This window comes from Coenobita brevimanus, chromosome 98, assembly GCF_032717465.1.
Source record: "Coenobita brevimanus isolate Jiangsu-jjx chromosome 98, ASM3271746v2, whole genome shotgun sequence".
In the NCBI taxonomy this organism is placed as follows: Eukaryota; Metazoa; Arthropoda; class Malacostraca; order Decapoda; family Coenobitidae; genus Coenobita; species Coenobita brevimanus.
In genome coordinates this window covers 5045770-5073509 of record NC_137051.1, presented here as the reverse complement: position 1 = coordinate 5073509, position 27740 = coordinate 5045770, and the positions used below count along the sequence as shown (strand labels likewise).

Below are 27740 nucleotides of genomic sequence, written 5' to 3'. Positions count from 1 at the left end.
TTCAATGCTTCCACAACTTCTATCCTACTGATTTCTTCCTGTCTTCTCACCTCCCTCCTTCTTCCAGCCATTCCCCAGCCACTTATACTCGCATTACTTCCATCCTCCACGTTCAACAATTCCTTAAAGTGTTCTCTCCATCTGCTCACTTTTTCTCCCTTCTCCACTAGTAATCTACCATTTTTATCTTTCACTCCCCTGCTAACTCCACTTCCACCCTGTCTTACTCTTTTCACCTCTTTCCAGAACATTTTCTTACAGTCCCTCCACTTTACACTCAAATTCCTTCCAAATTCCTCATCCACTCTCTTCTTACTCTCTCTTACTAATCTTTTCACCTCTCTCTTTCTTTCTACATATAACTCTTTCTTTCGCCTCTCAACTTCTTCCACGCCCCTATTTCTCATCCATTCATTGTATGCTTTCTTCTTTTGTGCCACAGCCCGTTTCACCTCTTCAGTCCACCACGCTGTTCCTTGCACCCCCCTCCGTCTTCTCTTCCTTCCACACACCACATCACATGCTGCACATATTTCTTCTGTAAATATTCTACACACACCTTCCACGTCCCCCATCTGCTCCAACTCATATTTGCCCAATCGTTCCTCCACTTCTCTTGTATACTCTGCCTTTTTCTCATCCTCTTGTAACCTTTCCACTCTCCTTGCAACTACTCCTTCCTCTCGTCTTTCCCTTCTTCTATTCCTCCATCTTACTTGAACTTTAACTCTGGCCACCACCAAGCAGTGGTCAGAAAGTCCACTCCCCCAACCTCTATAAACTCTTGCATCCAATATACATCTTCGCATCCTTTCATCCACACACACATAATCAATCATTGCCTTCCTTTCACTCAATTCACCACCCACCCTTCTCATCTTATAACCAATGACTACAAAACTATTTGCTGAAGGTGTGTGGCATGACCCACCTTTTTTTTTTTTTTTTTTTTGTACTCTGTATACCTTAAAACAGTAAATATTTAATCAGTCAATCTATTTTTCGCGGAAATTGTTAATGTTGTAACAGCAAAGTGCGCTTCCAAAGTTCCACGAAAATGTCCCGCTGCATTTTAAATCATACCGCGATGTGGTATCGCATCCCAAAATTTCCTTGAAGCGTTGTTTATCAAATAACTCCTTAATATTATTCCATATTTAATTAAAACAAAGCGACTTAACTTCCCATCCTAAAACGAACAATACTGAAGTATAGTGAAAGAAAGATTTTTTTTTAAATCTATAAAGAACGATTGTTTACCCTTTACCTTGAAGCAGACAGGCAGACGCTCATTTGGTGTAGGGTCGTCAGTTGTGATTTGGCACCATGGCTGGAATGAAGTTTGAGTACGATGAGTCCGGCTCCACGTTTTTCTACTTCCTGACCAGCTTTTTGGGACTGGTGCTTCTCCCCTGCACATTTTACTTCTGGCCAGACAGTGAAAAAGAAGGTAAACCAAGATGAGCGCCTACGTAACATCCTCTGGCTGTCTCCCAAACTTCTTCCATTATTCTCTAAACACATATTTACTCCCCTGGAATTCAGTGTCTGCACGGATGTTTATGCACAAGAGACGAAAATGAGTGTATGTGGTGTTTCTGTGTAATACCTGAGGTCTGTAACATGTAGTATGGGTGACGAGAGGCTTGGTGTGGTTACTAGGGCGACTAACGGGACCCTTGTAGACATCTGTGGGGAGGTGACCGGACTTATAAAAGCTCATTTACAACTCCATTTTTTGGGGGGTGTCATTATTTTGATGGTTTTGAATGATAGTAAGTACATTTCATTCATGTATTAATGCCAGTACATGTGGAAGATATGGTATAGTCTGTTTGTAGGCAACCCTGTTACAGTTTTCTTCATAATCTAATATCATATTGATGACACTGGAAAATAGCAATATTTTAGTTATACAGGCTCATTAGAAGCTTTTATGTATTTATGTCCACAAATCCACTCTAACAATAGCTGTAGTATTGGATGTTTGCTCACTTTCTTCATTGTCAACTGTAAAATAATTCTGATTTTAGGGGAAATTTTAATGAACTTTTGCATTATTATATATTGATATTTTCCTTGATTTTCTGGAATGCATTTACCTGTAGTTCGTAGTAAGCTAAACATGATGTTAAATACAGTATACAGTATATGAAGCATCTACCCTGTAGTCACAAGTGAGGAAGGCTTTGAATGTTGAGGAAAATGTATATGTAGTTTGAAATGGTGAAATCAGATGAATAACAAATCTGAAGAATGAATGAAACCCAAGAAACCAGAAATTTGAACCAACTTTTCAAGATCTGGAGATAAACTAAAAATCTTTTTTTTTTTTTTTTGAAAGTTGTCTCATTTGACCCATATCCCCTCAGGAGGTGAATTCAAATACAAAGTAGAATCATCCACATCAGTCTATATACAGCTCCCCTCCTCCCGATATTAGCCAGCTGTACCACCCCTAAACCTATCCTAGATAGTCACTGAAACTTCGACCGCCACTTACTTAAAGGAGAAGCATTTTCGTTATAGTATTGTCATCCAGTTCATCACTGCCAGGTCCATGTGTTGGTTTGGACTGTGGCTGGGACATTCTAGCTGTGTGTGCGAGGAAGTGGAAGTTTCTCACAGGAGGAAAACCTTCACACAAGGGAGCCATGGTTTGAAATGATCTGCCACAACTTGCCTCCTTGACCTGGTCATGGAAGTCATGCTAGTTATCTCAAGTCATCCCTGATTGGCTGCTGCCTTAGCTTGGGATGAAGTTGCTTATTAAGTGGCAGATTTAAAGTCTCCCCGGAAAAACTCGCCTAAGAAGGAAAAACATTGATAGAGGGTAGCAGCATCGTAGTGTGAGCATCTCCCGGATATCCGCACCTTACTTAGGCTACGTAATTTTTTGCAGTGGAAATATAAACCCTGTGAAAATGCATTTGCAAAAGGAATGTCAGAGAAGGCCTCCCACAATTGATGAGAAAATGTTATAGTGCACACAAAACCTACCACGGGGCCTGACAGTGTCCCTTTAAAAAGTACCGGTACCAGTTTAAAAATGTATCATGATTACAGCACTATTGATTTTGTAGGGGAAGTGTCACAGAAGAAAAGGTGTTTCCATAAGTGAAATTTATCCATAGAACTTCCCCATAAGAATCAGATTGATTGATCCGAACTGAGAATACTACCATTGGCTCATCTGATGACCTACCCATAATGCACATACAGCAGGGGAGAGTACTGGTATTAAGTGGGTGTTGAAGCATGAAGCAGTTCAAAACTGGTGGCACACCAACCATTCACATGTAGTGAAAAGAATTTTATACACAGCAGAAAGGAGGCAGAGTTTTGTGCCTTTATGGAATATGTTTTGAAATCTCTGTTGTGCAGCATTGTTATTCTATACGAAACTGGTATATTGAAAGATTATGCTGGTTCACATGGTCAAAATGTTGCTGGCTTAATTTGTGCAGTATCACAGGTCAGTGATGTATCAGGAATAGTGTAAGAAATGTAGGCCTATCTCAACATGTTAATACCAGTGTGTGGCTAAATATCCTGGGAGGGTTCTACAACTGCATTTAGTTTACCAGAGTCCCATCCATATGCTTTAAAATTCCCATGACATACTAAAGCTGTGATTTGGCATCTGCTTTCCTGCTGTCAAAGTTGTTCTGTATTGCATTTTCCATAGTTGTAAATAGCCATATGATAACTTGATATATCATCTAGTGCAGTGAAGGAGTTGAGTGGTTACCAACATTCATCCACACTGGTCTGATCAAGAGATCACAGTTTCAGTACACAAACAAAATGAATTCTGTTCAGATGATCCAAATCAGCTTCATTCCAGCTAGTTGAATTACACTTATGGAAAGTCAGGTTGAATGGAGCATTTTCATAACCACGATGTCATTGGTACACTATGGTATGTCAGGATTTTTTTTTTCCCTTATGGGATTGTGGCGTCTGGCAATAGATAGCTAGATAGTATTTGTAAATGTAATGCAATTAGACCAAAATAAAAATTACCACCTACTTTTGTCATAAGATGATCCACCAGTATACATGGAGAGTAATGAGGAGGATGGATGGTGAACTTGTTGAACGAAAGGCAATGATAGACTACATGTGTGTGGATGAGCAAATGAGAAGACAAGTGTTGGATGCAAGAGTGTGGAGAGGGTGGGTGAATGGAGTCTCGGACCATCACTTAGTGATGGCCAAGGTGGAGATGCAAAGAAAGTGGTTGAGGAGACGAAGGGGAAGACAGGATGAAGCAGCTTCTTTGAGAAGAGTGGAGAAATTGCAAGATAGTGAGAAAATGGCAGAGTATAAGAGCATAGTGGAAGAAAGATTGGGAAGGTATGAGCTAGAGCAGATGGAAGGGGTGGAAGACGTATGTAAGATATTCACGGAAGAGATAGGCACAGCATGTGAGGCGGTTTGTGGAGTGAGGAGGAGATGCAAGGGTGTGCAAGGGACAGCATGGTGGAATGATGGGGTGAAACGAGCTGTGGAACAAAGGAAGAAGGCATATAGTGAATGGTTGGTGAGTAGAGGTAGGGGAGAAAATGAGAGAGAAGAGGGAGGTATATGTGAGAAGGAGAAGGGAGGTTAAGAGACTGGTGAAGGAGAGTAAGAAGAAAGTGGATGAAGAATTTGGGAGGAATCTGAGTGTGAAATGGAGAGAGAGTAAGAAATTGTTTTGGAAGGAGGTAAAGAAAGTAAGGCAGTGTGAAAGGGGAAATAGTAGGGGAGTGAAAGATAGGAATAATAGATTGTTGGTGGAGAAGGCATCCCTACGTGTCAAGTGGGGTTGGTGGAGGATTAGTGCCCCTCCCTGTAAAACAGTTAACTCTAAGCCCTTGGCCACCCCGTGTGGGATACATGGCATCTGGCAATGGATGGATGGATGGATGGTGGAGAAGAGAGAGAAATTGAGGAGATGGAAGGAGCACTTTGAGGATTTGTTGAATGTAGAGAGTGAGAGTGTGAGTATAAGTGGTTTGGGAATGGCTGGGAGAAGAGATGAGAGGAGGGAGGAAGAGATCAGTAGGGCGGAAGTAGTGGAAGCGATGAAGAAGATTAAGTTGGGAAAGGCCCCAGGAATTGATGGAGTGTGTGGTGAAATGCTTAGGTATGGGGGTGAGATTGTTGTGGAGTGGATATGGAAGTTGTGTAGATTGGCTTGGGAAGAGGGAAGGGTTCCAGAGGACTGGAAATCAGATATACTGTAATTGTTCCTTTATATATAGGAAAAGGAGAGAGAGAAGTATGTGATAACCATAGGGGTATTTGCCTTCATAGTGTGACTGGTAAAATATATGGTAGAATACTCATTGATAGGGTTAGGCATATGACAGAGGAGCTAGTTGGAGAAGAACAAGGGGGATTTAGGAAGGGAAAAGGGTGTGTAGATCAGATATTTGTTCTAAGATGTTTAGTGGAGAAGTATCTAGAGAAGGGAAGGAAAGTGTATACTGCCTTCATGGACTTGGAGAAAGCTTATGACAGAATAGATAGGCAAGGTATGTGGAAGGTATTAAGAATATATGGAGTGGAGGGGAAATTGTTGAGTCCTGTGAAGAGTATGTACGAGGGAGCTAGGGCTACGGTGCGAGTGGATGGTGAGCTGAGTGAGTTCTTTGATCTCAATGTGGGACTGAAACAGGGTTGTGTGATGTCTCCATGGCTGTTTAATATATACATGGATGGGGTTGTAAAGGAGGTGCAAGTTAGGGCAGTGGATGTGGGGCTGGCTCTAATGAATGAGGGTGAGATTTGGAAGCTTCTGGTGTTGCTGTTTGCTGATGATACAGTATTGTTGAGTGAAGATGAATGGGAGTTGCAAGGTTTGGTGAATGAATTTGGGACAGTGTGTAGGAGGAGGAATCTGAAAGTTAATGTAAACAAAAGTAAAGTTATGGTGTTTGAGAGGAATGAAGTCACAGAGTGTGCAGTGAGGTTGGATGGTGAGGATATGGAGAATGTGAGTGCATTCAAGTACTTGGGTAGTGTGATGAGTAAGGATGGGACTTTGGGGGATGAAGTGCATGAAAGGGTACAGCAGGGAAGGAAGGTTGTTGGTACACTGAAAGCAGTGATGAGAAATAGGGAGGTGAGTATGGAAGTTAAGAAGTCACTGCATGATAGTATTGTGATCCCTACCCTGACGTATGGAAGCGAGGTGTGGACCTTGCAAGAGGGGAACAAGTCAAGAGTGAGAGCAATGGAAATGAGTTACTTGAGAGGAGCATGTGGAGTGACATGGAGGGACAGGTTGACGAATGAAGAAGTGAAGGAACGTTGTGGGGTAGATGTGGATGTGGTTGAGAAGATTAGGAGAAATACACTGAGGTGGTTTGGACATGTGGAGAGAATGGAGAATGAAAGACTGACTAAGAGGGTGTATGTAGGTGAGGTGGAGGGAGGGAGAGGGAGGGGTAGACCGAGGATGAGGTGGAGGGATGGAGTTGAGAGGTATATGAGGGAGGGGGGGGTGAGTTGGGAGGAGGGTAGTCAAATGGTGGGTGACAGAGCGACTTGGAGGCGTTTTGTCTGCGGCCACCCTTTGCAGGATTAGGGCGTCGGGCTACAGATAGATAGATACGGTACTACACCACAGTATTATCTTAGTACTGGTAATTTTTGTAGCTGTACTGTAATGATATCATTTCAGCTTCCTTTTGTGATTATGATAGAAGTTTATGGTACAGCAGTTTAGCTTCTCATGTCATATCTGAGTGAAAAGTGAAAATCTGAACTATACTGGTAGCCATAGCTTATCTGAGGAGGAAAGTTCATAAAATACCAGTATACTATACTCATATGAATTGCAAAATGTTCTTGTAGCTTCACAAATGATACCAGTACAGTACTGTACTGGTACCGGTATATGATATTGACCAGTATTCAGTTTTTGTAATTTTGTGGTAGTATTTCATGTGCAGGTGTGTAAATAGCAACTGGTACGGTACAGTAATTATTCTATTGAGTTGAATGTCATATAGTACAGATATATGGCAGTCATTAAGACAGTCAACCTACTGGTACCTTTGGTGGTTTGTGCGTTACTTTTCCAGATACGATGTTGATATACTGATTTGCCTCTTCCTAATTTGAAAAAGAGCCATTTAACTAGAAAATACTTTTCTTAAAGAACTTGGTACTGGTACTATATACAGTAGAGCTGCTGTGAACACAGATTAGGAATAAAAATACAATAGAAAAGGTCCTGTTGTAAGTTCAGGTTCCACAGGATTGTGTGTGTGTATAATTTCATTCTTACAAGAGTGTAGAGTCAGGGAAAGTTTTTAGTACCTGTATATGTCCTGTTAATAATAAGTACCGGTATTTATGAATGACTGTAACTGGTAATCCAGGATATTCAGAGCTCACAAGACAGTCAGGTAATTTGTGTCATAGAAGATTTGAAAGATTCTGTACATGTTATGCCCAAATCACCATTTAAAAGTTATTTATTTCCCATCCCTTCTACCCAGATGAAAGGGAGAAAGATTATTGCGAGGTGTTCCAGAGAAAATTTGCAAGACTCAAGAAACCAGAGAAATGGAAAGGACTGCGCAAGACTACACAGTAAGAGATCACATATTCTCTTCACTCACATGGAGATTTGTTTGTCCTAGTATAGAAGCCATTTACTGCATATTATATGAAGTAATAAAGTTAAAGAAAGTGCAGTATCACAGCACAGGGATGCTATGTTGATGCTATGTTGATAGCTGACTGATCATGAATGTTATTGTTCTTGTATCATAGCGTCATGATTATTCATACAAGATAGTACTGTGTAACACTGATGCTATACAGTATATTCGGCATGTTTGTATTACCCTTTGCCTCAGCATTTTTAATGATAGAACTTTACCTGACTGTTATGTATGGGCACATAGATTTTTCTAACAATGAGTGATGACTGTTATAAAATTATTGCATTAATTAATCATTGTTGTTGCATTAATCTTTTGGTATTCTTAAATTGTTGTGTGCCTTCATACTATACCATAAGTACTGTAGGCTGATAGAAGATGACTGTGTTGTAGAGTATATCATTTGTATGCTTCCAGGAAAGATATACAGTACTTTGTATTGGTAAATGAAATGCTTTGCAGTAGATTATAATTTCATAAAGTGGTAAAGGAAGAATAAATTTTAAATGAGACTGTAGTGAGATGTTGGACTAACAGCTGAAACAGCATGAAATTGCTGCTGCCTTTAATTTCTTGGATAATCATTATGCAGTTCAACCTAACTATCTAGCTTGTTGCTTAAGTACTGGATTAGCAGACATCATGCACAAATTGACTGGATAGTTTTATCGGTAACCCCATTAGTTTGTTGATGTATTTTCAAACTGTATTTTAGCAACTGTGTATCAAGACAGTTTCATTCAGCTTTGGAGTCTTTTCAAACTGGAGAGCTTAGATGGAGCATTCAGTTACCCCTTCACCTCTTCCTAGAGCTGAAAAACATAATTTGGAGATACCAAGAATAATTTAGTAAAACATGTCACTGGATTTAAGGGGCTAACCAGGAATGCCTGCAAAAAGAAAATGGTACAGTGCAGTACTTCTGTGATCCAGACAAGACGATGGATACACAGGCCAGTACTGTATTTCTGAAACTTGACCCCTCACCAGGCTGCTTAATTGTGTCATCCTTACAGGCGAATGTTGCTCCTCACTGGTTGGGTCCTCATGGCATTCCTCGTGTATAAGCTTCAACAGTTTGACTACGAGTATGCAAACTTTGACCCCTACGATATCTTGGGAGTTGGCATTGTAAGTATGGAAAGAATCTCTGAGTTGGATGTAGACGGTTAACTCTTTCAGCTTTTTATTTATATATTTTTTTATTCTTTATTTTTTTTAACAAACTGTTATGAGGTAATACTCACCATCCACTCACCCGATGTAGTACTGCCCTCGGGTGTCTGCCCTTTCCTCTCCTCCATCCTTCTTTCCTTCCATCCTCTTCTGTCTTTTCTTCTTTCCTCGTCCTTCTACTTACGGGTGACTTTACACTCCCTCTTCTCTTTCTTTCCTTCATTCTTTCCTCTCCCTTCTGCCTGTGGGTGACTCTACACTGAGTGACGAGCCAAATAGTTTCCTGTACACCAGGAAACCATTTACTATGCTGGGTGGTAACTATATAACCAGATTTTAGCACCTGGTGGTTTAATGGGTAATTACGGCACTCCAGTCAGATTGAGCTGGTGCAGGTTTATATCCAAGGGGTGGTTGGAGTTTATTGCTCATGTAATGCCACTCAGGGATGAGTGAGGCTGGTCACTCTCATCTTAAATGTCAGGACCAACTTGCCTATCCCCGGGCTCCTATGCTCCGCATGGGGCAACATTGGATTGGATGATGGATGGATGGATGGAAACCTGTTGTGGCAGAGGGGTTACTATACTGTACTTTCATGTTAACTATCCCTGGCATTGTAAGGGTGTGGAGTGAAAACCAGTATGTTATCATTAATTCCTACAAGATAAATTAGGAAAATGTGTAGCTTGTGTGTGTCCATGTAGTACTGTAGCAGCTGGCTTTCACATACCTGACATGGGCAAACAATTTTACAATACACAAACAGTATTTTAAGGGTCTTGAAGGGCAAGTGATCCATTAGGCCGTGGAATCCAGAGTCTGTCTGGGGAAATGACCTGTCCCCATCCAGTGCTTCATGTATGGGTATCCTGTAAGTATAGAAGGCTTTTGAAACTGTTGGTGAGAAATGGATGTTGAAATTATTTTCGAGTGATTGTGTTTGTGAATGAGTAAACAGCCTTTGTCGCTAATGGAACCTCAGCATGGTGTGAACATAGAAGAACATATGTGGCAGTTGTCACTGAGGAAACCTCAGCAAGGTGTGAAAATGTGAGAACACATGAAGGGACATACTACTTCACTCTTTTGAATGTCCCTTATTAGATGGGATTGAACCCAGCTCAGGAATACTGGTAGATGCACATTCTGTTGACCCAAGAGCTGAAGCCTCCATGCAGATTATAGAAACCTTCAGATACCATAACCCTATCTCTGAACAAGATCTCACCAGAGCTGAATACACTTGTTTGATTGGAACTAGAGATAAATAAAGAAGACATCATGGTATTGAATGCTGTACTGTATTGGTATGTAGTAGGGAAGTTCATATGCTTGGTTGTTTATGCAATTGTTTGATTGGAACTAGAATTAAATAAAGAAGACATCATGGTATTTAATGCTATACTGCATTGATATGTAATAGAGAAGTTCATATGCTTTTGTTGTTTCATTGATAAGCCATTGTGAGGTACTTTAATATGATACATTGGCTATAGAAGTTATTATTTCATTTGCAGGGATCCTCCATAGCAGAAATCAAGAAGGCATATAGGAAACAGTCTCTTATATACCATCCTGATAAACCCACTGGTGATGAGAGAAAGTTCATGAGGCTAAATAAAGGTAAGAAAGGTGGGGGCACTCACCATCCACTCACTCGATGTAGTGCAGCTTTGGGTGTCTGCCCTTTCCTCTCTTCTTTCCTTCCTCTTCTGTCTTTCTTCCCTTCCTTCTTTCCTTTTTCTTCTGCCAATTGGTGCCTTTACACTCCCTCTTCTTTCTTTCTTTCCTTCATTCTTTCCTCTTCCTTCTGCCTGTAGGTGACTCTACACTGGGTAAGAAGCCAAAGGGTTTCCTGTACACCAGGAAACCATTTATTATGCTGCATGGTAACCATATAGCCTTGGTGGTTTAGTGGGTAATTAAGGCACTCCAGTTGATTTGAGCCTGTGTAGGTTTATATCTAATGGATGGTTGGGGTTTATTGCTCATGTAATGTCACTCAGGGATGAGTGAGGCTGGTCACTCATCTTAAATGTCAGAACCAACTTGCCTAGCCCCGGGTTCCTATGCTCCCCATTGGGTGACATAGGATTGGAAGATGGCATGATAGATAAAATGGTGCCTGAGGTGTGGGTGTGTAATGGGGAGGAAATGGGGAAAAGTTACTAATAATATTGTTGCTCAGAAAAAGAACTGTAAATAGTACTATGCTGTAAGGAGTTGAAAGTAGTTGATTTGATAAAGATGTATCAAACTAGTAATGTAAGTTATGTACTATATGTTGGGGTTTTGTACAGGGAAGGAGCTGTTTCCACTGAATGGAAGCAAATTAATGTACTAATTGAAAGTATTGCAAAGAATACAGAAGATCTGTGAAAGCTTAATTTAATAAAATATAAAAATATGGTTGAGTTGAAAGGTGAGTGAGTTTATGTAGTGTTTTGAAAGGTCAAACTGTCAGGGAGCAAAGACAGGGAGATACTGTATGGAAGTTAAACCCAGGTACGGTAGTGAGTTAGAGATATTTTATGAATGTAATGAAGGAACTAGAGTTAGCTATTGTCATAAGTACAAATTTGGTAAAAGTCCTGTAATCTGAATGATTTTTTTTTTTTTTTTTTTTTTTAAGAGGGACCTTTGAAAACATTACAAGTATGTACATCATCATTAAATAAACACAGAAAATTGATATGGGTTATTGTCTTAGACACCGGAAATGCATAGAAGTGTAGCTGAATATTTGAAGGCAGGTACATCCAAGTCCAAGAGCAAGTTCAAGCCAGATAAATCCTTTGGTAAAGCCCAGAAAAAATAGAAAAAATTCGCCTTGAAAATTTTGGAGTATTGGGTTATTCGGATTATTGGTGGTCAGTTTAGGGGACTTTTGTTGTATATTGATTTTGAATGGTGTGGATAACAGAACTGTGTTTGATATACTGTAAATTGGTGACTTGAAAAAGTACTACAGGACATGTTCTCAGAACAAGCAAAACAAAAGTAATACAATCAAGATGATGTGAACACCCTAGGGAATTGGAAGAGGTGTGAATCTGCAAAGAAGCAATGGGTTTAAGACATGAGAGTGAGAAAATGCCTTTCATATGGATAAAAAGACTTTTTTAGAATGCTGAAGGAAAAGAGAAAAGGTTAGAGCTTCTAGAAGTAGGGTGGGAAGTTACTTGTGTGATACATGTTGTATACTGTATACCATTAAGTTATAAGTGGAATACAGCCTGAAGGATAACATAAAGTGCAGTGGTGATACGAAAGATGCTGTATTTGAGTGCACATTCCATACATTTTTATTTTGAAACTGGAGGAAATCAGTGTTGTACAGTATCTTGATTTAAATGACAAATTTTGTGCTAGCATTTTTCATTACTTTCGGTTATGCAGTTTAGGGTATTATCATTATTATTTTGCTTATACAGCATACTTGGCCCTCACTGATGATGATGCACGGCGCAACTTTGAGCGTTACGGTCACCCAGATGGTCCTGGCGCCATGCATTTTGGCATTGCTCTCCCTTCATGGATTGTGGAGAAAGAAAACTCCTTGTGGGTGCTTGGGCTGTATGGTCTTGTGTTTATGATTGCCCTACCCACTGTTGTAGCCATATGGTGGTACCGCTCATCCAAGTTTTCCAATGACCAGGTACGTCTTTGTACAGGCATTTTAATTATAAGCCAAGGATGTGTTCCAAAATATTACTACTTACCCCTACAGTTGGTACTTTAAGTTATGGTTAACTGGCAGTAAGCTTTAAAGGCAGTAATGGGACGGTAATACCTAAATTTTCTTTTATTTCATTTTACTTACAGTGCTAAGTATTAAGAAGAAAGGTTGCTGGTTCCTTGAAAGCAGTGATAAGAAACAGGGAAGTAAGCATGGAAGTGAAAAAGTTGCTACATGACAGTATTGTGATATCAGCTTTAACATATGGAAGTGAAGCTTGGACATTATTGGAGGGATACAAGTCAAGAGTGAAAGCAGTGGAAATGAGTTTTTTGAGAGGAGCCTGTGGAGTCACATGGAGAGACAGACTGACAAATGAGGATGTGAAGGAGCATTGTGGTGTGACTGTGGATGTGATAGGAAGTGTTAGGAGAAACACACTGAGGTGGTTTGGCCATGTGGCGAGGATGGAGAGTGAGAGGCTGACAAGGAGAGTGTACCATATTGAGTGAGGTGGAGGGGGAGGCCAAGGATGAGATGGAGGGATGGAGTGTAGAGGTATATGAGAGAGAGGGTGTGTGAATTGGGAGCAGGGCAGTGAAATGGTGGGGGACAGGGCGACGTGGAGGCGATCTGTTTCGGGCCACTCCGTATGGGATTAAGGCGTCTGGCAGTAGATAGATAGATAGTATTAAAAGCAAAAATTAATGTAAGGAAAAATTACTTTTACCCAAGACACTGTAACAGCATCAATATTCTTTCTTTGTTCTGATAATCAAAGGGTATAACAGCTGTTTTCTTTGTTATTCTTTGTAGAACATTTGTCTAATTATCAACACTTTATGAGATTGCTACACTGGGAGAGGAAATTCATAAGTATGATTAATGATTGCCTGGGGAAAATGAACGTAGTATGGTAGATAGGTATGCAACATAAATAACTTATATCAACTCCTTTCATTCTGATGAATGTTCCAACTACTTCCAGAGTATTTTATTTCAGTTTAGGAAAGATCTCTTGTATTGCAGGGGTTAATTATTGAGGGAATCTCTAACTGCTCAAATTTGGGAATTTTCTCTGAAGTGGAATAAAATTGTCTGCAGATCAGCTAGCAGTCTTAAAATAGAAGTACATCATTGGTGTGAAGGAGTTTACCCTTATCAGGTTGATTCCTTGTAAGGTAGTTTACCTCTCCTGAGTTAATGTCTTATAACCAGTGTAAATTGTGCCTCATGTGAGGCTAGCAGCGTGGCCCATGTAGACCTTCATTGTGCCTCATATGAGGTCTGCAGCTTGGTAAGAGTTAAAAGGTACCATAAACTGTAATAACAACCATACCACTGTAGCATCATCCAGTCTATTATTATCAGTACCCCATCAGTAGAGTAGGGTTCCTGGGCTAGGCTGCTCAGACCAGACGTTGAACATGAGAGTGACCAGCTTACATGTATTTAAGCAGTGCCTTTAATATAGTATATTCTTTCTTGGCAGGTACTTTTGGACACAACACAGCTGTACTATTACTTTTTCCACAAGACACCTCACATGGTCTTCAAGCGGGCTCTCATGGTCTTGGCAGCTTCACTGGAATTTGAGAAGGGCCACAACCCAGAGATTGTTGTAAGTTGGTAATTTTTTCTGTGTCATTTATTCTGAAAGCTGTATAGTAGTTATTAAAAAAAAAAAAAAAAAAATACAGCTCATTTTAGACATTAGGATTTTGGGTGAGTGAGTGCCCAATTTCACAGGGCAGACTGTTGCTAGTTCTCCTGTATTCATACTTTCTGTTTTATTATTTTGTGGATTCTACCTCTCCCAATCTTTGGATTAAAGGGGAAAAAAAATCTTGAAGAAAAACTAAATTTTCTTCCATGCACAGGAACGTCCTACAGACAACACTGAGCTTCCACAGTTGATCAAACAGCTCCCCAACCTTGGAGAAAAGAACAAGGAGCGTCCACTGTGTTTTGCTTACTCCATGAAGGCTCGATCCCTCCTGCACGCACATTTGTCACGCATGAGGCTGCCTGAAGATACTTTAGATCAAGATAGGCTGTACATTGTCAAGTAAGTCTGAGCTGTTGGATCTGATTTTGTTTTGTGAATGGGTACCAGTTATGCAGGATTTAATGGAGATTATAAAAGTTCAGGAACCAGATAATTACAAACTCAGGAATCAGATAATTGTAAATTAGGTACAGTTGGAGTCAAAAGTTTGCTTGATGCCTTACACCATTTACCAGTGCAGATTATTAAATTGGAAGTATCTTAGTGTTTTTAATTCATATTTATTTTATGGCTCCATGAAATGTGTCCCTTAATTTAGCTTCTTTGAACTCTGCCTTACTCCTCTTGTTAGATTACCAGCATAATAGCTAGCTGTGTTTAACTTTCAGTATCACTCAGGTTGTTAAAAAGTGTAGCACCTTTGTAAATGTAAGGATTTCTCTTTTTTATTTGATAGAAGGTAATTTCCCTCTCACTGTTTTATAGATGCTGCCCCATCCTGATCCAGGAGATGGTTACATGTGTGTCTCAGTTGATCATGCTTGCCCATGCTGGCCGCATCTCTCGCTTGCCCTCCCTTGACACCATAGAGGCCTGCATGAAGCTTTCCCCACACATAGTTCAAGCACTGTGGGACTCCAAGAACCCAATGCTGCAGCTTCCACACATTACAGAGGAATCATTAAGGTACAGATGTGGTGCTTAATTCTTTGACTGATAGGAATTTTATGATGAATTAAATTGCATGGTGTTTATGGAAATAAAATTCTTGCATTTGCCAGTAGCAGAGAAGGGATTAGCTACTGGAAATAGTTTGTCAAGCCACTGAGTGCTGGTAGTTAAATGAAATCACTTTGTGTTAGCATGAATAAAATACTGTACTTAAGTCCCCAACCACGGTTAAAGGGTCAGCATTTTGTTCATATGCATTTTCATGTTATGTTAACACAGCTCTTGGTCAGTAGAAGAGCCGATATCTCTCTCTTTCTCGCCACAGGCATTTTATATGCAAACGTCGTCCAATAAAGAACTTGGAGCAGCTTCTGTCCCTCACACCTGCGGAACGCACCCACATATTACGCTCACTGGAGGAGGAAGAGCTAAAAGAAGTTATACTTGTGGCCTCTAAGATGCCCAAGATAGATATGGATGTTAACTACGAAGGTAGGAGAACTTTCGAAGACAATTTGTAGGTGTGTTACACTTCCTTGACTGTCAGACAGATGAGTATGAAGCTAAGTGCAGAATGTTTTTTTGACCTATCATGTGAACCAGGATTCCAAGAGCTTCAGTAGTGAATGGGAGTTTGGCTTTTTCAATAGACATGTCTCTGGTTCTGGGCAAACATGGCAAGTACACTCTGTCATGTACTTCGAAGCTTACTGTATATGTATCTTCTGATTTACTTTATCGGTTGCACTGATCAAGACATAATTACTTTAATTCTTCGCGGATGGAGGGAAGCAGCTGCCATAGCGGCGATGATATCAGTATTCATACTGCAGATGACGCGCCAGTCCATCACACAAGACTTTACCAGTAACAGTGATAATAGTTGTCATGATATTTACTGACTTGGCCACTGTAGATCCAAACTACCCCTTTCAGTTCAGGTGTGTTGTGCAGGAATACTTTTGATGGTGTAGATGGGTGGTACCTGTTAGGTAAGTAAATTCCAATGAAATTGACTAGAAGTAGCATACAGTTACCCCATTCCCGAGCAGTGCTCGTACCTCAGGAGGTGGAAAGTGTTTAATGTGTGGCGTACAGTATCAATTGTATGAGTTTATATTGGTGTTATGCTTGTGAATTTTTCAGAAAGAATTTAAGAGAGTGACTCTGAACTTGATAGTAAAGTACCTTCAGGAGAGTGCAACGAAATACCGAGTTGGTGGTCATTTACCGAATCGGCGCTTTTAATTGGTAAGTGAGATGGAGAGATGGGGTGGAGAGGTATATGAGTGAGGGGGATGTGAGTTGGGAGCAGGGCAGTGAAATGGTGGGGGACAGGGTGATGTGGAGGCGATTTGTTTGTGGCCACCCTGAACGGGATTGAGGCGTCTGGCAATAGATAGATAGATAGATATAGATTGTATTACCATGTAGGTTCATACACACCTAATTATCTGAAATCCGGTCAAATTTTTATGTTTAATTTGTTAATAAAAAACCAGGACTCAGAGCAAAAACATGCTAAAGTTAGCAGAGGTGTTTCTCCTTTAGCTCAACTCACCTTGACTGACTTCTACTGTATATGAATATTAATTTAACATGCAAATACATTTATTTGCACTAAATCTGTATTTGTGCAAAACAGAAGTCTGACGAGGCGTGTTGGCAGTCTATGGAAGAAATATTTGCTAACTTTAGCATGTTTTTGCTCTGAATCCTAATTTTTTGTCAATAGTTAAATTAAGCACAGTTTTTTGACCGAATTTCAGATCATTAGTTGTGTAAGAATGTATGTGGTGAAGAAAACTATATTTTCACAGCGGTAAAGACTGCAGTCCAACACAGGGAACTTCCGACAAGCAGCCAGCCGCCAGTGCTTTTGTTTATTCTCTTTGGCCATTACACAGAGAAATAATTTCCCAGGTCTGCTCTAGTTTGTGCTCTTACACATTGGAGTGAAACACTAGTGATTATTCCTCTTGTCATTGGGCATTCTTGGAGATCAGAAATAAGCACAGTGTGTGCAAGCTAAATATAAATGAAGTCAACTGTGCTGCCTCAGTGTGAGTAGTGATGTCATGACCAATCAGAGGCCATTTCAGAATCACATGATTTTTCAGCCACTTTATTTTTTTATTTTTTATTTTTTTATTTTTTTTAATCTGCACAGTTTTTTGGAAAAAATGGTTGGCATAGTAATTTTCTGCGTATTTTTTTACCTGTATAAATATCTTACTTTTAAAAAAAATTTTGACCAGAAACTCGTCTATTCACCCCCCCCCCCCCACTACCTGGGAATGAGAGCTGGATGATGATGAGAATGAAGATGAGGATGTTACATTTCAATTTTAACCTTTGCATGCTGGGGAACAGTTATATCCGACAGAAAATATGTGGATTGGGGACACCGAGTGTTGGATATAACTGCTAGCATTTTTACACCATAATTTGAAGTGGCTGCCACTTGATCTCGTTACCAAAGGAAGAGTTGAGAGGTAGGATGGGACTGGAGTGTATTGGTGTTGTGATGAGGAGAGGTAGATTGAGGTGGTTTGGGCATGTGGAGAGGATGGGGGATGATAATTGGGTGCAGAAGGTGAGAAGTGTTAATATTGGGGGTGGGATTATGAGCGGTAGACCGAGAAAGACATGGGACGAGGTCATTAAGTGTGACCTCAGGGTTAAGGGACTGAACAGGGATGCTGCAATAGATCGTGCATCATGGTGAGCCACCATTAGGTGACCAAGGCCGATGCATGCAAGCATGTTGGAGCCTTCAAAAACAAAAACGTCCTGCCTCACGCACCAAAAGTTACCTATCCTCTTCACGTCCTTACTCATTGGCGCAACCACCTACAGACGTGGGGATGCTTTTATTCACAAGAAGAGTTGGTAAGTAATATGGTTTTTAATTTGTTTCCCTATTTGGTATACTTTCCAAGGTATTAAGGTTTGAAAACAAGCAATTTTGGGGAAATCAGCCGTACTGAGAGGACGATCACCGTATAAAAAGCCCGGCATCCAAGAGGTTAAACTTTACTAGATTAACCACTGTCTGTTGACTGACTTTTCTAGTTTGGTGTTGCCACTTGCAGGTGATTTTATTCGACTTAAGAAACATCTTTCTTAATGAATAAAAACGTTTAAAGTTAGCAAGAGCAAAATAAAGCTTTGTCGGAGGGAAAGGGTAAACCAGAGAGGCATGCACCTTATTCTTTATGTTCTAGACAAACGTATTCACACAGTTTCCTCCATTTTTCCATCAAATTCTCAGCAGTAACCCTCATACTGGCACAAAATTATATCAGAATGTTAAAGTGGAAACAGCCCTGCAGATACTTTCCGTTCTTTGCTAAACACCTTAAAAGTGATGACTTACAGACCACCTCCGGGCTACATTCCCCTTATATCTTTCTCTCACTTTTCTTTAAGTCACTCCTTTTCCTACTTGCTCACAAATGTCGAACTTCATTCCATTCTTCCATACCACAAATGGCCTCTCTCATCCAGTAATATAAACTCACTTCTGCCAACTTTTAATTATTCACCCTTGACAATGATGATTTTCTTTTCTACCTGTGATAGACTTTTTTAACTGAAGGAATTGGTTGCAGCTTTCATATACCCTATTAGTGCAGGGGATTTCTCCGATGCTAAATATAATCATCTGGAGGTAGCAAGAAAAAAATTACATTGCTGGATTCAAGGTCTGAGTACCTGTTCCCGTTCTTTTTAAGTGGTGGATGATGATGATAGCGGAGTGTTCACTGCTGGCGCCATTGTTACTGTAACAGTGAATCTTCGTCGAAGGCCCATGGGAGAGGTGTATGTGCAGAATCTCCAGGTTGTAGATGTCAAGCAGGATACTGTTGAGAAGGAGGAGGATCCAGCATCTGTGGTAAGTCAGGTGAAAGATATGTAAAGTTTGAAACTTAAGCTCAGGATTTGCTAATTTTGTTGTTTCAGGGCTGAGTTGTAAGCTGACATGGATTAGCAGTGCAGATACTGTACTGTACATTTTAAGGGTATAAACCCTTGGATATTTAGTAATCTTCAGAAGTGTAACATTTCAGAATGATCAAGTTTAATTTCATTGATTTTAGTGTACACATACTTTTTCAGGGTCCCAAAGTTAGAGCAAACAGAGATTCGACTTTGAGCAATAAGCATGAGTTTCAATAATAAATGCCTTGTTTGATATGCTTTAAGATTACACATTATGTTTAGTTAATCATTTAACACCTGAATAGGGAGACTGGTAGAGATTGAGCAACATGGAGAGCCACCATTAGGTGACCAAGCCCGACACATTCAAACATGTTGGAGCCTTTATAAACAATATGATACAATGACCTCTTTTGTATCTTTCCCATTCATTCAGTAGGTACTTGCTATTGTGCATTGAAGTTGGCTGTAATGCAGCAATTTGGTGCAACCATATTATTAAAAAATTCATAATTAGGATGTTGTAAGAGTATTGTGGTCATAGCTCCCATCCAAAGTTCCTCCTTTTTTTTCCCATTATCTTAGTTTAACTGCACTTACAGTAATACCTTCCCAGACATGAAAACCTCAGGAACCTAATAAACTTAAACATAACCAAAGCATTACGGTAATTTATTAAATAAGCATGGGGGAGGTGATGGTTTGGTGGGCTGAGCAGTGAGCTGCAGTTTGAAAGGACATATTATTGATCTCAGGCATAATCAGGGAGCAGGTCATAGGTTTAAATTTTGTTAAAACAGCCTTTATTGATTTTTCCACAAGACACATTAATATGTCCTGAAATCATCCCAACTAATGCCATCCCATCAGTCATGAGTAAGACAACCTAAGTTTGTATTTAATAGCGTATTAATGTTATAGTGGTGTTTTTCTCTTGATCACTCAGAACAAGGGTACTCATAATAAATAAAATTTTGGCCAGATGTGATGTAATATTTTCATAGAGAAATAGTACCAGGTAATTTTGGCTGCTTGCATGAGTACAATCTTCATGTGAAAATTATGGGAGGGTTAGTGCACAACACAATCATTTTCACATCCTACCCAGTGTAAAGCACCTTTATGCTGCAGTGCAAGCCATATGATGCAGCATATATTACTATAGTCGCGGCGCACGACTCTGAGGTTGTCATTATTGTACCCTGGTAACCTACCATTCAAAAGTGCATCCGATTTCGTATCAAAATACTGTATACATGAATCATATTATTATACACGAACATATTATACACGAATCACATGCATCTCATATTATACACAAAATCAGATGCAATTTTGAATGGTAGGTTGCTAGGGCACGATAATAACAACCTCAGAGTCGCGTGCCGCGACTATAGGAGAGTGAGTGTGAAGTCCAGAATGAGCATCTTGGCTCACTAGCCCACCTGCCATCATATTGCCATTAATGAGCCACATGTATTAGCCAGTGACCCCAGATTTCATGCATTTAACATGTTAGAAAACATGCTATTTATCTGTCTATCATCAAATCCTGCATTATTTGATCAGTAGCAGAAAAGCCTTGGGCAAGGCTACTTAGTTTAGACATATAAGGTGAAAATGACTAGTTGCACTTCCCAGAGTGGCATTTGGGAATGATAAACCCCAACTACCCCATGGATGATAACTGTTATACTTTTAATATCATATTATGCGTCATAAGTTTCAGTCAGCAGTTAACGATATGCTACATTCTGGCAAAAGATACAGCGAACTTCACTGCATTTTTAAACAACAAAAATGTGTCTGACTCATGGTTATAAGGAACATAACCCATACAGTACATGAGGACTTAATTCGTTTTTTCCCAGTTCCCTGCTGGTGTTACACAGCTATGAGTACTGCAACATTGCAACTTTTTCCCCAGGAAGACTTAACCGAGCCATTTTGTAGCCATGCATTTCTAAAATAAAATTTAAACTTCCTCAATACATAGGTAAAAAAATCAGGTTGGAGAAAACCACAGCCAAAGAAGGCAGCAAAATCCAAGTCTAAAGCCCAACCACAGAAGAAGAAGCAGCAGCAACACCAGTCACAGCCGAGTAAAAAGGAAGAAGAGCAGGAGAAGAGTAAGCGTAATAAAATTGGTTGGTTTCTCCTCTGCTTTTCTTGTTTTTTGGCATTGATATGTGACTGATAGATTGACCTTCAGTTTCTCTAAGTCTTTATTGTCATGGCTTTATATTGTGCTTGAAAACTTTACTGGTGGCTGATGGATATAAACTAATACATTGTTATATATTTTGCTGCTATATTCTGCATTTTCTTTATTAATCACTGCCTGCGCCAGTTTTCCCCCCCAAGAATTGCATGTTCCAGAGAGCATAATTATTATGCTGACTGCAGATGGTTTTTCTTTATTTTTCTTTTCTTTCTACATTATTGATTTACGGTAACGTAAAACACTCACCATGGTAGCTTCTTACTTTTGTTTCTTTGTTTTATATTGCTCTCTTTACTTCATGCATGATACAGAATGGCAAGTACAGTTAACTAGATAATAAATTGTAAGCCTGTACTTCAGCTCCTATTCATTTGGTATGCTTGTATCATTTACAGACTTCCATCTTCCATTTGTTGATTTCAGCAGATATATGCTGTGTGCATGTATGTTCATAGCTTGCATTATGAACATGTATCTGATTCTTATTGACTTTTGTACATCAAGTTTTGTGTAATAATTTATTTTATATTGTACTTTCACCAATTTCTTTTCTGTTTGCTTCCTCTCAGTTATGTTTAGTTGGTGGTAGGTTGTGATGCCCATCTTCTGCTCACTTGATGTAGTTATGTCTGTTTATTTCTTCCCTTTTCAAATTTTATGTCTGTAGCTACTATCATCTCTTACAACTTCTCCCATTCCCCATCTGTCTCTTTTTCTTACTTTTCCATCCACTTCAGGTGGCACCACACAGTGACAAGCCTAAAGGTTTCCTGTAACCTTGGGAACCATTTAAAATGCAGGTGTTAACCATATAACCAGTTAATGAGTTGAAGTGGAGCCTGCTATGGTACCCTTGTTAACTGGTTGGAGAGAGACAAATATGGCATCCATCCAGGAACAAAGCCTCGACACTTTTCCCCACGCCTCACCAAGGCATTGTCATCTGCAAGGGAACATCAGTTCACTGCACAGGACAACTTTGCAGGGACAGTTGCTTGCTTGCAGTTGATGGGTCTTCTCAGTCAGACAGACTGGGGCTGATCAACAACAACATCGATACATTCAGTTTTCCACACCTCTTTGTTTGTTTACAGCAGGTTTGCCACAGGGGCCAGACCGTGTTGAGGCAGTGACAGTGGAAGAGAAGGGAGAACAGCAAGACACAGATGAGGATGAGTCTGCCTCCCACTCTGATGAGTCAGTAGCAGAGGAGGCAGACACAGAGTCGCATAAGGAAGACAAGGTAGGCATATGGTAGGATTGGGATAAATTTTCATTAACTCCTTTAAATTAATGCTGTATTTGATTGGTCCATTCGCATTTCCTGAAGCTGTGATCCCATGGTAATCGCACTTGATAATTACCACGACAAGTGCGTGATAACAAAATTGTACAGTAACAAAAGCACAGAATTCTGGGATTTATCCCAAATGGTACCAGGCATCCCATTTGTAAACCCAGATTTTTTCATTTTTCAACAGATTAGACCCACTGACTACACGCATACCGTTATGGTATCAGAAACACACATACGCATAGTTAGGTTAACAGAAAATGATGAAAAAGGGTACAGTAAGGAAGAAATGCATACCATATTGAGACCTGAGATGGGTTTGAGTTAAGGGGTTCTGAGGCCAGGGGGTGAAGAGTTATCATAGTAGTCATCACCAGCTGGGATTAACTCTCGAATAGGACTTCATGTTTGATACCCTGAAAGCCATCAGAAGCCACATTTTGCACCATTGTCGGGAGAAACCAGCTCAGGTGCAGGTGCACGATAACAATGTTTTTTTAGCTGGAAAATGTGCAGTAACAGCAGGAGTGGAGATGTTCATTTAACAGTCATAACTAAAACCACCATAACCAAGTGTGTGATAACCAATGGATCAGTATTTATTCGTTTTAGGGGAAAATTCTCGCTAAGGGATGAATGAATGTTGTATCTGACTTAGTGGTGGAAAAAGTCGCTCCTGGGCGAGTATATCTTGTGGAGATAGAAAGAATAAATAGTAAATGCATAATTGGAGTGAGGTGGTTAAGAAAATTATGATGATGGTAGGAAATAGGTTTAGGTTGTAATGTGGGATTGAATTCAAGTTTGGATGATGATGTGCCGTTTTAATTAACAGATATTGTTGTTGATGAAAGTTGGGTTAAAACATGTAGCAGTTCGTATGGATTTGAAATCACACGAGAAAAAGAAAGTGATTATGAGAAGTACGTGTAGATGATTACAGGAGGCAGTCAGTGACATTAGGATAAGGTATGCTCACAGTGGGGTGCTTTCAAAGCTAGTATCCGATAGAGGGCACTATGGACTCTAGTTTAACACATTCCCGCACTGTTTATAAAGCCTATTTCACTTTGTTAAATATCTACACTGTTCTGTGAAACTGTGAATCACAGTAATGTCACATACCGTAATGTTTCATTCATTCATTGCCAGACGCCATGTATCCCAAACGGGGTGGCCAAGGGCTTAGAGTTAATTGTTTTACGGGGAGGGGCACTAATCCTCCACCAACCCCACTTGACACGTAGGGATGCCAACAGCATCTGGTGTTCCCAGGCGGTCACCCATCCAAGTACTAACCAGACCCAACGTTGCTTAACTTCGCTGATCGGACGGGAAGCGGTGTACTCAATGTGGTATGGCCGTTGGCACATATTACAAATAGAAAACACAATTATAATGTAGCGTGAACTGCTTTACTTACATGGAAATGAAATATTCATTGAGGGCAACCCCACCATTTCATTGGTCCTGTATTATAACACTTCAGCTACATGTATTGGAAGTGAGGTTCTTAATATATACAGTAGTTGGCTCAGACAACAAATTAAGCCTAGTGTGGGTATCTTGAGTCATTCAGTCTCTGTGTTGGCTTAAATTTAATGTTGAGTAAATACTGGTATTCAACATTTTGCCCATCCAAGTCACCCATGTGCAGCACAGGACAGTCCCCTGTTTTTTTTTAAACTTCTCACTCATTCCACAATCACTTACCTTGAACTCCTCTGCATCCAGGTATGCAGATCGTGAATATAGAACTTGACTCTGTATGTGTAGTGAAGACGTATGTCTTGGCTTGCTTTACCTTCAACTTCTGTCCTCCTCCATGTTTTTGGACTGTCTCCTAGACCGGATGAAATGCAATGATGAATGCCAGTTTACTCAGCATAAAATTTAAGCCAGTGTAGAGACTGAATGAGTCAAGATACTCACTATACTTAATTTGCAATCTGAGCCAACTATATACTAAGAACCTCACTTCCACTACATAGCAGATATGTAATATTACAGGACCAGTGAAACGGAGGAGTTGCCTTCAACAAATATTTCATTTCTGTATGCAGTATGATAAAACAATTCACGCTACGTTATAATTATGTTTTCTGTTTGTATTATTTCTATGATAGTATATGACATTACAGTGATTCACAGTTTCACACAACAGTGTTGATACTTAACAAAGAGAAATAGGCTTTTTAAACAGCACAGGAATGTGTCAAACTACAGTAGAGTCAGCAGTGCCCTCTCGGGTTGGAGTTTTTCAGAAGCACCCTATTGTACAACTGTGAACCTGGTGGAGTGCAATCTGAATGTGCCCCTTTGCAGTCCACGGTCCTTCTTTTAGGGCATAGAGTGGGAGTTAAGGGATGTTCGTAAAAGTGGGCAGTGGAGCCACCAAATTATTTTGATATCACCACATAAAGGTATCCTTCCTGAGATCAGATAGGGTGGTGAATGGGTATATGCAAACAAGTTTAAAGATGAGATGTGGTAGCCCAAGAGAAGGGTGCATACATAGAGTAAATGAGTCTGTCAGAAACCAAGGTTTGGATTGAGAATTAAATATCATGACAGCTGCTAAGGTCATTAGAAGGAAAGCTAGGAAATTGACAGGGGATGAAGTTGGCTAGATAACAAGGGTTTGGCTCCGTTTTTTCAGTGTGATAGTCAGTGGATGGAATGTCTGACAGGTAAATATAAAGCACAAATGTAATCTACAACAACAGAAAAAAAAATAATGTGCAATGGTTAGGCTTAGGTGGAGCCAGGACTTTGGAGAGATGAATGTTGAGAGGCCGATTTTACTGAGCATGCTGCTGATAGTTCTCCCACATTCATACTTTCGCTCCTTGCGGATCCTTGAAGGGTTTGTTTGAAGAGAATTCCTCTGATTGTTAGTCCTTTTCATCTACAGGGAGGTGCAATGGATGATGATGCGGAGTGGGAGCGATTCCAGAAGGGCTTAACTAAACGTGAGAAGGCCCTGGAGGGGAAGTCAAAGGTTTCCCATACAGTACATTGTCCTTACTTCCCGGAGGACAAACAAGAGTACTGGTGGACATATGTTTGTGATCGCAAGAAGCATATGCTCATAACTGCTCCATATCAGGTACTGTTCTCATATGGTGAAAGGAAATTTACAACATACAGAGAATTATTGCACAGTATTCCTTTTCAATTTTCAGCTCATTGTAGATAAGACATAGTTTACTTCGAGGTCTTCCCTTCTTGTTTGTTCGTTTATTTATTTATTTTGTCTTTAGGGTTAGGACCAAGCTTTTAACTTCATTTGGTGGATGATAAAATGTCTGCATGGTACTTTAGATCAGCAAGGCTAATTATCAGAGATAGTATGAGGTAACCTTGCCCATGGACCAGGAAATCTGTTCATAATTTTTTTACCCTTTGTTGGCTTTCTTTTGTTCAATTTTGTTCTCAAAATAAGAATATTCTTTTTCATCCATCCATCCATCATCCAATCCTACGTTGCCCCATGAGGAGTGTAATATTCTTTTTACCTGTACATTTTGTTGAAAAAAGTAAATGTACTGCATGTTGAATCACAGAGTATGTTCTCATTATATGTTGGGAATCCAAAATATCACAAATTTTGCTCTACAGCTCGTATTGTGAATTGAGGGAACTGGCAGATCAGTTTTAGAGGCTGCAGTAGACTTTTAGTAGGCAATTTTTCTGTCAAGTTCCTGTGGGCTTGATACCAAAAAAGAATGTAAAAAAAAGAAAGAAAAAACACTTACTATATCCTCGCATTTCAGATCACCAGTCTGGTGGATCATGAGGAAGTGCAGCTCAAGTTTACAGCTCCGCAACGGCCAGGGATCTACACGTACCAGGTGTGTCTACGCTCAGACTCTTACCTTGGGCTAGACCAGACCCAGGACATTAAGCTTGATGTAAAGGAGGCCCGGGAGATACCAACTGAACACCCGCAGTGGGAGGAGTTCTCAAGTGAGGAGGACGAAGATGATGATGACAATGATGCAGCGAAAGATGACGGAGACGAGTCTGAATTCACTACAGATGAGGAAGTTACGGATGACAGTGATCAGGAGTGAGTCATTTGGTCTTGTGCTTGCTGTGCTGAATCAGCGTCAAATTATTTCCAATATTTAAGGCTGGATTAGCTCGTGTATGAGCTCTCTTTGTACTTTACTAAAGGCTAGGGATTAACATTGTCACGTGTAAGTGAAAGGCTGGATTAGCTCGTGTATGAGCTCTCTTTGTACTTTACTAAAGGCTAGGGATCATTATTGCCTCATGTTGCGTAAGTGAGGATGATTCATTTCATGTTTAGGTTCACATGCTAGTGTGTAAGTGGTAGGGATAACTGTTGTATGTGACAGTTTGCCTCATCTGTGGATTGACATACTTGACATACCATGGTAAAATACAGGGTCAGGATAACTTTCCAACTAGTAGTGTTTATGACTTGGAATATCTCCTGTCTAGCATGGTTTACAGGCTAAAGTAAAAATTGGAACTAGATGCCTGCCTGAGGTAAGATACCCAAACAGATTTACGATCAATTCCCTCTCGTAACTCGGATTTTGCCAACAGGAAGAACAAATGACACTACAAGTTTCTGCACTTTTGCTTCCATGTTTTTCCTGCAGAAACATAAAACATCTCATGATAGATTCCTGTCTATAACAAAGATTTGCCATTAAAGAAGTGACAGAGAGCTGTGAGATTGCACTCTCTCTTTGTTCTTCCAGCAAAAGCAAATCATACCTATGACAGAGTAGATGATTGTAAATATGTTTGTCTCCCTCTCCCGATATGAAAAGTTTGTTCTTGTCTCTGAACTCTTGTGGCACGTAGGGTCAGGCTGTATCATTCTGTAAATATTCTGGTGCACTTTCAAGTTTGAATCAGAGGTGAAGCACCAGAAAGAATTAATAATAATAGAATGAAATGAATATATAAGAAAGGTGGTGAACTCTTGTATAGCTTGAAATTAGAGATTTAATCCCAGATAAGAATAGGAATATGTGGCACAAAGTCTTTTGAGAGATCCAGGGATGATAAAATGTCTTAGCTTAAATGTCTAG

The 27740-nt window shown here is 40.0% G+C and overlaps 1 protein-coding gene and 1 non-coding gene across 2 annotated transcripts; one reads left to right on the top strand and one right to left on the bottom strand.

Moving 5' to 3' along the window:
* The first annotated feature begins 1326 nt into the window (after nucleotides 1-1326).
* On the top strand, nucleotides 1327-26744 carry Sec63 (translocation protein Sec63). Its single transcript, XM_080283546.1, has 14 exons — nucleotides 1327-1450; nucleotides 7500-7593; nucleotides 8684-8798; nucleotides 10364-10469; nucleotides 12281-12504; nucleotides 14018-14146; nucleotides 14406-14593; nucleotides 15020-15220; nucleotides 15531-15697; nucleotides 18943-19103; nucleotides 21147-21297; nucleotides 22469-22617; nucleotides 25583-25777; nucleotides 26445-26744. The coding sequence occupies exons 1-14, from the start codon at nucleotides 1327-1329 to the stop codon at nucleotides 26742-26744; spliced, it is 2304 nt and encodes a 767-aa protein (XP_080139672.1).
* On the bottom strand, nucleotides 23919-24037 carry LOC145414344 (5S ribosomal RNA). Its single transcript, XR_013899876.1, has one exon. It is a non-coding gene; the product is annotated as a 5S ribosomal RNA (ribosomal RNA).
* Nucleotides 26745-27740: the final 996 nt, after the last annotated feature.

Coding starts and splice junctions, on each gene's coding strand:
- Sec63 (XM_080283546.1), top strand. CDS start 1,327: ATGGCTGGAATGAAGTTTGAGTACGATGAGTCCGGCTCCACGTTTTTC. Junction 10,470..12,280: donor GTTCATGAGGCTAAATAAAG/GTAAGAAAGGTG, acceptor TTGCTTATACAG/CATACTTGGCCCTCACTGAT. Junction 19,104..21,146: donor AGGAGGATCCAGCATCTGTG/GTAAGTCAGGTG, acceptor CTCAATACATAG/GTAAAAAAATCAGGTTGGAG.